Source organism: Tyto alba, unplaced genomic scaffold, assembly GCF_018691265.1.
Source record: "Tyto alba isolate M040663 unplaced genomic scaffold, T.alba_DEE_v4.0 Super-Scaffold_46, whole genome shotgun sequence".
Lineage (NCBI taxonomy): Eukaryota > Metazoa > Chordata > Aves > Strigiformes > Tytonidae > Tyto > Tyto alba.
This window is the reverse complement of record NW_024881322.1, coordinates 16183143-16195159: the sequence shown is the minus strand read 5'-3', so window position 1 is coordinate 16195159 and position 12017 is coordinate 16183143. Positions and strand designations below refer to the sequence as shown.

At 40.1% G+C, this 12017-nt stretch overlaps 1 protein-coding gene across 4 annotated transcripts in view; it reads left to right on the top strand.

The window, feature by feature from the left end:
• Nucleotides 1-12017, top strand: part of TPK1 (thiamin pyrophosphokinase 1) — a 327111-nt gene that overhangs the window by 276758 nt on the left and 38336 nt on the right. Inside the window, exon 8 of one of the 4 annotated variants that reach the window (XM_042806373.1) lies at nucleotides 2070-2092. The exons of the other annotated variants lie outside the window; for them this stretch is intronic. Within the exon in view, the coding sequence (XP_042662307.1) occupies nucleotides 2070-2077 (8 nt within the window). The 3' untranslated portion in view covers nucleotides 2078-2092. Of the gene's footprint in view, nucleotides 1-2069; nucleotides 2093-12017 lie in introns of those variants that run through there. 4 annotated transcript variants of the gene reach the window in all.

The following is a 12017-nucleotide window of genomic DNA, read 5'->3' as shown; positions in this document are numbered from 1 at the left end:
TTGTGCACTCTGTAGCTCATACATTATATGGGGGTTTTTTTGTTGTTTTTTTCGTTGGTTTGTTTCTTTTTTTGTCACAGCACAGTTGACATGCATGGCTAGAGAGTGTATGAGGAGTTTGCAGCAGATGCCTGCAAAACCGGAGCATGAGGATGAGAGTTCAAGGGCCCCAGGGCCTGGCTGAGCTCTTGCTGAAGTGCTGGGGTGCAGGTCCTGCTCCCACAGCTGCTGCAGCTTGGGAAGCTGATTCTGTCCCCAGGACACCCCCATGGGAGGTGGTCTGTGTGCTCACCCAGTTCAGCTGGAATCTGCAATCTTCGTAGGCCAGGCTTTATCAACAGCACCCATTAATAACTTTCTCTTAGAAGCCTAAATTGTTGGGTTGTTTTTGGTTTTGTTTTTGTTTTTTTAATACAACCATTTAAGTTGTAACTGCAGCTAACTTTCCTAAGCAAGTGCATGACCAACTACAGCAGTCTGACAGGCACACCAAGGTGGAAAAGGGAGGGAAGGGATCAGAGAGGAAAAAGTCCATCTGGGATCATGTTGTGAACATTAGGTGCAGCAAAGCACCCTGTCAGCTGTCTGCTCTGGTAAGAGTTTAAATGTGGGGGAGAAGAGGAGAGTGTCCTCTCATGTTGCTACCTAAGCACATGCTGTAGAGAAAACTGTTAAATAGCAGCTGTGTGTCTGCACAGTCCACTGGTTGGAATGACAGTATTGGCATTGCAGGGAGAGTTGGATTTAATCCCCCAAATCTTTAGAGTGCTCTTCAGACAAACATAAATTTTGGTGCAGAAAGCTGAATATTATTATTTTTAAAAAGACAGAAAAGGTGAAAAAACACACAGATATCACTGTGTCCACTCTCAGGAATCCATTATTTATGTAATATATCAAATTAAGTTGTTTTTGTAATATTGTTGTCTGTCCTCTTTTGTCTAGTTTCTGAACATTGGAAGTTATCTGACCTTTAAGCTGTTAGTAGCTCAGGACCCACCGCTTGGCATCTTCAAATTAGTGGGGTTGAAAAAGAGAAATGGGAAAGGAGGGCTGAGAATGAATTCTGACATCCAGGGCAGATACAAAACAATTTTCTGGCAGATGATCCTTCAGAGGAGAAAGAGGAGAGGAAAAAAAAAAGAGGGGTTTTTGTGTTTGTTTGTGGTTTTTTTTTTTATAGTTCAGTGTGAAATTCAATGTATTTAAAGTAGCAGCAGAGATAGACTAGGAGGCTGAGTGTCTGAGACAGCTGAAGTTGCACGTTAAATAGAGTTTATGAGACTCCTCTGCCATTTCTCACCTGCACTGTCACAATCAGTACATGTGAGTGTGTAGGTGAGTGGGGGTGTATGTAAATAATAATTACTCTTTATTTAATATACATGAAACATGAAAAGGGACAGAAATATGAGTTAGCAGAGTGCTACAAAATGTGAAGGTAATTATGTAGTAGTTATCCTCAACATTTCCATCTTTAAAGTGGTTTTGAACTGCTTAAGTGCAGCAGTTACTGCAGACTGTGATTAGATAAATGGATGCAAATGGTAATTGTAACTGATGAATGATTGATGATGGCTTTATATGTTTATCATTATATACCATTGTAAACACTTTCTTCCTCAGTAAGGATGGAGTCTGTAGGCAAAATGATGGTGTATCAAATATGAATTCAAACTGTAATATTTTAAAGACTACACAAGGCCAACACCGTAAACTGGGATAACCACAGAGCTGTTACCTGAGTAACTGGTGACATTTGCCGTTGATACCAACAAGCTGAGCACCAAACTTCTTCCAGCTGGTGTTCAGGGCCTGAATATGAGTGCAGTTGGGAAGGTGGGTTAATAGGGGAGAGCTTGAAAGTGCCGATGGGGAAGCTGAATCCTGTTGGACGATGGCTTTGGGTGGGGAAGACCCGCTGATCCACTGCTCAAAAGAAGACGAGGAGATGCCATTTCTCTTCATTCTTCTGTTGCTTCTCACAGCTTCTGCCTTTCTTCTCAGCTTTCCACTGTCCTGTCACCTCAAGTTAAAGTCAACCTTTGTGAATTTATTCTGTCCTGTAGGTCGTTAAGGTCTAAGAGACGTTTACAATGCACTATTTGACAGCCATGGGAGTGAATGTTGTGTGGCCCCCCTGTAAGACCCATTTGGGATAGAATGGGTATGCTTGGATAATTGGAAGTTGATGGGAACAAGAAGACAAACAAGGACGTCCCATGAAGAGCAGGGTGGGGTAAGAGGTTCGTATAACCTGAATGATGGTATAATTCTGTTTGATTTGCCACCTGCCATTTGATAATTATTAATCACAGTAATGACACTTGGTAGTTAGATTAATTTAAAGGGATTTTTACTGCAGCAGCTTGAGTTTAATATCAGCTCTTTGTGTATCACACAATGCAAAAAGTAACCTGTAGTAATTAAATTACAGGCTAAGTCTTCATTCTACAGAAATTGTTCTATTCTCTGAGGAAAAAATAAGCAGGATATTACTAAAGAAAAGCCCCAGATCATTAGCAGCCTCTGCTCCCTGCTCTGTTTGCTTCACCTGCAGTGCTGAAATCTGTCTGTTATTTTTCCTATGGCATTGTAGAACTGACTGTGAACTTGCCAGCTTTTCTGTCATGTGCTTGCCCTTGGTCTTGTATAAAAGAAGTGAAATCAGGTTCTGTTTTGTTGACCTTTTAGATGCAAGGGAAATGGTAGTCCTCTTTGCTTGCACATCAAATGCTGCCAGGCTATTGTCTGTGTTAACCTTTGTGGAGCACCCTGATGTGATTGTTACCCTCACCAGCAACACGGATGCCAGAGAGAATTGAGAAGGGATAAATTGGAGGTACCATGCAAAACAGCTCAGCTAAAGACATTTTTGCTTCTGTACTGAAGAAAAGGTATTCTGTATGTGTTTAACTACTTAGCTGGTCCGTGACTCCTGTAATTTGCTTAGCCAAACAGAACTTCAAAACAGATGGTTTCTAAATTTGGGGAAAATAACCATTTCAGTATTTTTTTCCCTGTGCAGTCTGCAGTTATGCTTTAGTACTGAAATTATTTGAAAATTAAACTGGAAAATAAAATTGGGATCTTTACCAACTGAATACTAATTTCAGGAACATACAATTTTTAGTATGTGTTAGGTTTTCATCTGCACATTTAGCCTAAGATTTGTTTATGCTCTGATTTAGTGTTTCTTGCTGCTTACTTGCATAAACACTACCAAATCAGTCAGTCGGAGTCGCCAGCGTATTTAGCTCCCAGCTGCATTTGCTAATAAAAGGAAGAATGACAAGTTCCCTCCTTTGCAGAGGAGGAAGTGGAGAAACATAAGGAAATAATTCATTGCACTTACATAGCACTTGCCTTCAGCAATCTATATAGGCGCTTTACCTAAAGTAAGTGCATTACCTTATCTGGAAAACATTTTTGTTGTGAGCAACTGCTTCATTCCCAATCTCTTCATGGAGGAAACTGAGTCATGGGGTATTTGTCTGGTCTGAGACTGTAAGTGAAGCTAATCAAAAGGTAGAAATCCTAGTATCCTGGGATTTGGGATTGTTTTTTAACCTGATAGAGGTAAATTAGGACAAAGGAATTCATTGTTTGATATTTAGTGGGTTTTTAAGCTGTATCTATTATTACTGTACATAGTTACTACTTCCAAAGTGTATCTAATAAAATTATATTTAGAAATACTGCCTTTCTCTTAGAACATATGGTCAACTGCTGGTCATTTTGTATGAGTTCATCCCTGAATGTAAAAAGGTTGTACAGGTGTCAAAATGGAGTTAAACTGTTTCCTAAAACCTCCAGAGTAATATTTGGTCTCCACTTTAACAACTCTTTAACTGTCAATTATCAGCACGAGAGAGGACCTGTGTATACTCTGGTAACCTTTGAGATAACTCATTGCCCAAGAACTGATACTCTCTTGAGCTGAGGTTTGCTAAGGGGATTTTTAGGGATATGACTCCTTTGATTTAAGTCTTTGCTCCCCGAAGCAAGCATGCTGTGTGATGCCCAGCCGGACTCCGTCGTGCAAGGCAGAACTGGGCTGTGGAACGCCTTGCCACAGGATACTGTGTGGACCTCAGATATAAACAGATTCAGGAAGAAACTTGACAAAATAAGGAAGAACGATCCACTAAACACTGTGATACAGTCTCCACCTCAGGAAATCAGTCAGCTACAGGTCCTTTGAAGGAGGGTATGCTGACGGAAATACCACTCCATATTGCCCTGTCTTTAAAGTTCTTTTGTAAATAACTGTTATGGACCATTGCCTGAGGCTGCCGTGTCAGTGTCCTCCTAAAATCCTTGGAAGGACAGCAGTGGCTGCTTTTGTGCTCTTTTGACCCTTGGAGTCTGTACCTCTTTTTCCTCCCGAGAGAGCAGTTACATTCTTCCTTTTGGGCTTCTCTTCCGAGCTGTTTTGTTCAGAGTAAGGACTCATAATTTCAGTTTAAATTGCCCTTTCTTGGAGGGCTAGAGGGCTAGAACTATACACCTTCTTCAGAAAGCCTTCCCTCATACAATGTACTGCCTGTACTGTGGTAATAATATGCGTTTATGTCTGTTGCAAACATCTAACCTGCCACATCTTTTCTAACATCTCTAGGCTCTTTCTGCTAGAGCAATATTGGGCTGCTGTAAAATACAGCCTTCAATTGCTTGCTAAATTATTGAACTCAGTTGACAATTGAGAGTCTGCCTCAGTGTTTTATCGGTCTTTGGCTGCAAAGGTTTTGGAGGAGGACTTTTCCTCATTTACTTGAACACCTGCTTTCTAATAGGGGTTTCTACAGGTGGCATTGTAGATCTGCAGGCATCAATGGAAGTGAGCTTACAGGCCCAAAGTGTGGAGTCTCAAGTAGAGAATGAGTTGACTTCCCTTCTTACTCTCTCCTGAATTTTCAGGATTTTTAACAGAGAAGACAGTTTGGGTTGGTTGGTTTGTTGTAACAGAAAACTGGTATGATTGTAGCTTCCCTCCTAGAGGCTGTGAAGTAAATGCACATGTTGCAGCAGGGTATGCAGCTACAAGAGCATCTAAAACCTTGAGCAGTAAGAGTAGAGGTACACGTAGCTGAAAGCAATAGCCATATTGTGCCTTAGGAAGTTGATCTTTCATTAAATACTCTTTTTAGGCTATGGTTGCTGACCCCGTGTGCATTCATAGCAGCTCACCTGACAGGTGGAAACTCTAATGCTTTCCTTAAGACCTCTTTGAGAAATAATTAAATTGACTTTGAGTTCTCTTCAAATTCATCCCGTTTGTATCATCTTGGATGTATATAATCTCTGCTGGCTCAGAGGGAACACTTTTGGTCAGGATATAGCTGTGAACAAGGCTTCTGTCTAGCTCATGTTGCTTTTTGAGTTGGTTTTATGTAAATCAGTTTTAGGACTGAAACTGCAGATTAGATGTTCCATGGGTACTTTCTTGGCATGTTGCATCACTGACTTGAAAGGTAAAACTACAGTATAATAGCCACTTGATGGTGCTTTCTCAAGGCTGTAATGTCTCTTTATTTTACTGCAGATACAGGAGCATCTGGCAGGAGCATAAGGTTGAAGAATTCTTACCGCAGCCGTTATAATTCTGTGGCTTTTATGCTACTACATAACATTTGTATACAGGATGATGGGAAAGGAAGGTGGGTGAAATGTATTTGCACGCTGTAGTAACAAAATCCAACATTGACAAGTTATATTTTATTCTGGAAGAAATGCCACTTTGGGGTTTCATCTGATGTCATAATTTGCAGCTTGATTGGTCGTTCTTGTGATCATTGGCCTGTTGTGTCATAACCAAAATTTCAGTAACTTGTTTGTCTCAAACTGCCTTGTCATGAGTTTACATCTAAATCTGTAAAATATTTCAACATCAAATTTAGAAAGGTAATTGAATTATGCTATAGGAAGCAAAATGTGTTATTATTCACATCTTTCTAAGAGATCCTGGTATTTTAGCACCTTGCCTCCAAGGAACATCAGGTGGATGATATCCTTTACATCCATATATGTAGCCATCACCATGCAAAAGAAAACCCTCTCTCTTCAGTCTGTTTTTTTTTCAGTCAGATGCTTTGCCTGAAGCATTACAGAGCTAACGTAGAAAGTAATTGAAGTAATATCCAGCAAAGGACTGTGAATTTTTCCCATATGCAGAAGAGAAGTATTATGGACATTAGTTTTGCACCTTATTTTATTTTCTTTTTTCCTTGGGTCTCGAAATCGTGCAGCCTGTTCTCTATAAGAAAAGACAAAAAGAGAAAGAAACAATAAAAAAAAAGGTCTCCTGTGGATGAAGACACGTCTATAAGTGTAGACAGAGCTTTGGGATTATCAGAGACACTTCATTATGTAGTAATAAGAGGAATCTACCTTCAGGGAATTAATGCTAAATTTTGTTTTGAAGTAGATCATACCTTTCTTTTTGCTCGCACCGCCTAACTCTGGCAGAAAGCTTACTCCCCAAAACTAAGCCCCTGTGGGTAAATCCTTAATCATCCCCAGTGACCCACAGAGCAGCGACTGACCTCGAGCAGGTACAGTCTCTAGTTCAAAAGCGGTGCTTCTGATGGAACTTTGCCTTTTTGTACCGTTATTTCATGTTACACAAGTTGCACCATCCGCATCGTATATTTGCCTGCCTTTACATTTCTGTAGCCTGAATTACTCTGTTCCCTCACCATTTAGATGTAATCATATATTGGAAGAGAAATCACCCATCACTTGAAAGTTTCTCGGTGTCACGTCCTGGGCATTACAGAAGGGTAGGGAAACAGTGGGTCCTTTGCAGCAAGCAAATGCAGTGCTGTGCTCGGCAGGATAGTGAAGTCTTGGACTTCAGGAATCGAGCCCCTGTTGGAAGAGTGATACGTAATGAGTGGCATGGAATAAGTCATTTTTCCCATGTGATAAATTGAAAAGAAATTGATGGGAAGAGATGATGCAGAAGCTCCTTCCCTCTAATCAGTGGTTCAGCTAACGTACGGTACTAGCAGGAAATTTCCAAGCTGCTGATTGTATTGCTTCAGAAGAAGAAAAATCATCCCGTTGCTTGAAAATGCAGTGTTTTGTCTTGGAAAGAAAAATGCATTAAATTATGGTACTTAGTATTTTAGACCTTCTGCCTTGTCAGATCAAGGTTCGCTGGAGCTAGTAGAGGCTGATTCAAATATATAGTTTCTGCCATAGCCTGGAGATGACATTTTAGTCTCCACTGTCACTAATCTGGCTGGGAATGACAATCACAGTGATAATTACATGGGAACTCCAGAGTCTCAGAGGCAAAGCAAAGCAGATTCTTCTCCTTAGAGAACGTGCTTCTTGAACAACCAAAAGCGAAAAATTAAATCCTCCTGTGTCTAACTGATGCAAGTAGCCTGATACAACTGGATGACATTTTGTATCAAAGCAAAGCTAATTATTAGTAGAATTGTATTGCCTTGCATGTTTTAGTTTTGGAACACATACATATTCATTATTCTGTCTGCTCTTGAAAGACTTAGCAATTGGTTATTATAGTTAGATAATTACTAAATACATCCTGTTCTTCTGGAACTTGGATGAAATGCAGACTTAGGAGCCAGCAGGGAATACTCAGCAAAACTGAACTGTGCTAAATCAAAAACTGATGAGGAAGTACTGCTTTCTGCAGTGCACAATTTCACTTGGGAGCACATTTGAGCTGAGATGGTGTCAGGTTTTGTTCAGCACTGGTTGTGTGTGATGACGCTGTGTTCCTTCGAAGTGAGTGCCTGGGCAGCAGCATGTAATTCTACTCAATTGCCTTGTCCTTGACTGCGTATAACGTAACATGATAACATACAACGTGCAGTGCTCCCAGTGTGAGGGTGGTGGAAGATCAGAAAGAGTGGATAATTTATTTGAGTAATGGAACTGTCCTTAGTTCAAATAGAAAAGACACAAACGCTTCTTGGAACATCTTTTGTGTTTCCATGCATATAATCAGTCTTTAGGGTTTCGGATAATATTTCCCTGGGGAAATATTCTAGCTATGTCAGAACTACCTAAATTGGGGGTGGTTTGTTCTTAACTTTGAATTTGGGAAGTTACCAAAATTACAAACCAGGAAAAAGAGATTTCTGGTGAGACCAGTGTGCCCTTTCTTGTTCTTACTCCTAGTTCTGGTTTAAAACTTGGTTGTCTCACAAACCATTTGTACAGAATGTTACCAGCTTTTGGTTGGCTATGTATTTTTAAGCCCTAAATGAGTAAATGCATGTGCAAACATAGGTGCAGTGAAATGTTGCCTATTAAAAACTGAACTCATAAAACCCTGTTCTAAAAGTAATAGACAATCAGCATCTTCTTTTATAGAGGAAAATCAATTTTAAAAGAAACAACTCTGAATATAATTAAACATCATAACTCTGGTTTATATGTGTTTAATAGGTATAATAATACTCACCTACTGTATCTCACAGGAGCCTTTTGAAGTTTAATTAATTAGCATTTATAAAAGCACACTGAAATCCTAAAATGAGAATAAACTCCAAGTACATTGTATTGTTGCTGTTGTTTTATGAGCAATTTTGAGAAAAACCTGGTACTTCCAGAGATCCAGAATGCGTTTCAGCATTCCATCATAATTTTACGTTCACATAAAGTTAGTCTCTTGTTGTTTTCCTAAGATTTTCCTCCTCCTGGAATCAACACTTAAGGCTGTTGTTTACCTAAAACCCAAAATATGTATTTAAAGCAAACTTTTATGTTAGGTAAATACCATTTCCTTCCTAAACCTTTTTTGTTTTAACTTCATTCAGAGTCATCGGTCATAAATCAGAATTGCTTAAATAAATAACTTACAGCCAATCTCAGTGGCAGCATTAACATAGACTCGAACTATGCAGTATAGTGGTATTCAGGGCAACTTCTTAACTAGTGGGAAGACTGTTAAAAGTCTTCTGATAGGTCTCAGTTGTTTATATTTCCTCATTACAGCAAATGAGCCCATCAGCATGTTGTTTTTCAAAAGTGGGTTTTACAGGAAAAAATCAGAAAGCAAACAGCTGCAGAGCATCAGTCTGCAGTAGGAATGGGGATTTGGGGAGCGAGAGGGGTACCCAGAAAGGATGGCATCACAACTGGTTCATTAAGTGTTTTACAGATAAAGTTACTGATCAGTTCTAAAATTAGACCACATTTTTAGTTAACTAGAGAATCTAAAACCTTTTTCTCTGTCTGGAGGGGAGAGGGGCAGAGATGACAGGCTGGCCTAGAAGTAGGCAAGTGTATTTTCATTTGTGTTGGGTGGATGCTCATTTTTCTTTCGAATATTGCAAAAATATTTTTAAACACAGGAAATCCTGTTTAGGGTATCTAAATGTATTTCCCCCACCCCACCCCTGTCTTTATAGCTACATTGAAAAAAGGCAGTATCTGCATTAGGTTATACTGAAGGTTTTTGTTTCGTGAGTTAAATCAGCCCTATTGTTTTGTTTTGTTTTGTTTTTAAAATGACATCTCTACCTTTTGATCTGGTTTTATTGTTATTGCCACTACACAGATAGTTTCATGTGCACATCTTTGAAGAAATAACTCCTTTAATGATACTGACAAGTAATATGTGTGACAGGTCTACAGAAGGACTTATCACCAGAATTAGCCAGTTGAAGTCTTGGGAGTTCCTGGGTAGCTCTGTCATTTCAGGAAAAGCTCTAATAATTCCTTATAGTTATTATGAGTTATGGAGGACTCTTCACTTTTAAGCAGCACTCTCTTCAGCAATGGGTTTTCCCTATGCCTCTCGCAAAGTTATGAAATGGAGGGGGACACAGGCTTCATTCTGTACAAAGTATTTAGCACTTGTGTGATTTTTTTATGATCTGATGTCAACATGAGTATCTTTTGCCATGAATATCTACTGCCTGTGCTCTGGATAGTTGTTCTGACATTCTGTCTGGATTCAACCTCATAAGAAAAACTGGGTTTTTTTTATTATACTCCATTAAAAGTTTCAATTACAGTTTATATTAGAAACATCATAGTCCAGCGGATGGGGAACTGTGCTAGGAATCATTAGACTTGGGCATTTTCTCAGCTTTTGCTGAGTAACCCAGAGCCACTCCAAGCATTCTTCTCCGTGCTTCATTTTCCCCACCTCAAAAATAGAAGTAATGCCACTGACATCCTTTAAGTGCTGCGAGCTCTACTGATGAAGATTTCTGTACAGAAGCTTATGGTACCAGTGTTATTCCTAACTGGGCACTGGATTCAGTTCTGTAACTGCAGCAGAAGACTGCACTCTCCCTTGGTTTGCTTCTTTTCCCATCTTCTCACTGCTTTGGTTCCTCTGACTGGTGGATTTTCAGGGTTGGGATAATCATGTGGGGTTTTTGTACACTGCCCAGCACAATGAAGTCCAAAGGCAGTGAGACTGCTATCGCACTGGTAATTAAAACTGAATTTAGTAAGTTGATGGGACGATTATGTTAATAACCTGTAACAGGGTGGTTATGTTAATAGCCTGTAAATCCCTCCTGCACAGAACTGGATCCTTCTTGTTGAATTCTTGTACTTGTGGCATTTTGATCTTAACAAGTTTTCTCACTGTGTGGAATGCAAACTGATTTTTAGGCGAGTTGGGATGCTTTGAGAGAAAACGCAATAGCTGTTGGTCAGTTTTTGAAGCATGTTGGCTCCACTGATTTCACAAAGCTGGTCTTAGGGACTTGTTTCTCTGTTTGTCTTGCTAAATTTACAAGCTCCTTTGCCTTTTCAAGTGGAATTCTTTAATCAAACCGCAGACAGCTAACTTGTTCTTTATTCAATCTACAGTGTTTGCATGGGCTATAGTTCCAATTCTGTATAATTTAAATTCTGTGGGGGGGGAAAAAGATGCCACTGAATATTTTAGGTTGTAGTTTTGGCTTTAGACATATAGGAAAGAATGTTTCTGTTCACTCTGTTTAAGCAAGTACTTAAATATATAATGACTTTAAAATGCCTCAGTTCTCATCGGATTTAACAGTAGTGCTGCTGAAAGTCTCTTGCCAGCTCTAGGGATTGGAATTTTAGCAATGCGTTTTTAGAAGGGAGAAGATTAAGCCCCATGAGATCTGCAGGCAGCAAACCTCTTGTTCAGACCCTGGGGTCTCCGCAGCCCAAAAGCCACTCCTCCCTCCGGCCAGCCCCCCGGCCCCTCGCCCGTGGGCCTGGCCCCCGGGGTCCTGGTGCTCCGGCACTGCCCTGGCCGTTTCACTGCGGCCGCGGTCGGTGCTGAGGACAACCTGGGGTATCTCAAAGAGGAATCCAAGCAGAGCTGCTGAACGGGTAGAGGGCTCGCCTGCCTCCGCTGCTCTTCCCCGAGTCTTTTAAAATTCCTGCAATACCCGTGGGTTTTTCTGAGGTGAAATGAGCTATAAATATATCAGACTCTTTGAAGATATGTTGTCCTATGCCAGTCAAAAGGATAAAGACATACTATCCTTACTACTAAAAATAATTGGAGAGGTGCCAGCGAGGAGCCAATTTAGAGAAATTATTGCAGTGAGATAGATCCCTACATAATTGATATTTGGTATGGACAGATTTATGGAGGTAACTGTTACAATCCTATTAAATACTTAGCTGAAGCACTTAGCTCTGTCACTTTTATTAGCACAGTTTTGCACACTCTTCCCATGGTAATTTGAGCTGTGTATTTTTTATCCTTTGTGTGACTTCCTGCATTGCAGAAAGACATCTTTAAAACTCCCAGCATCTTCCTTTATGCTCATGATAAGCAGATTGCATTGATATGGTCTTCACACAGGAGCAAGCACCTTTTACTTGTCCTGCCTTTGGCGGTACTTCCCCTCTCCATCTGGGCAGATCTGCTGGGTTTTTTTTCCTCACTTCGTGCCAGAAACAAACTGCATATCTAATATATTGTGTTCAAAGAAGCCGAATTTGCTTTTTTTTAATACAAGCTCTTATCTCTTACCAAGCATAGATCTACAAATACTGTACTATGTCCCCTACAGCTATTCTCTGTTTAGAGA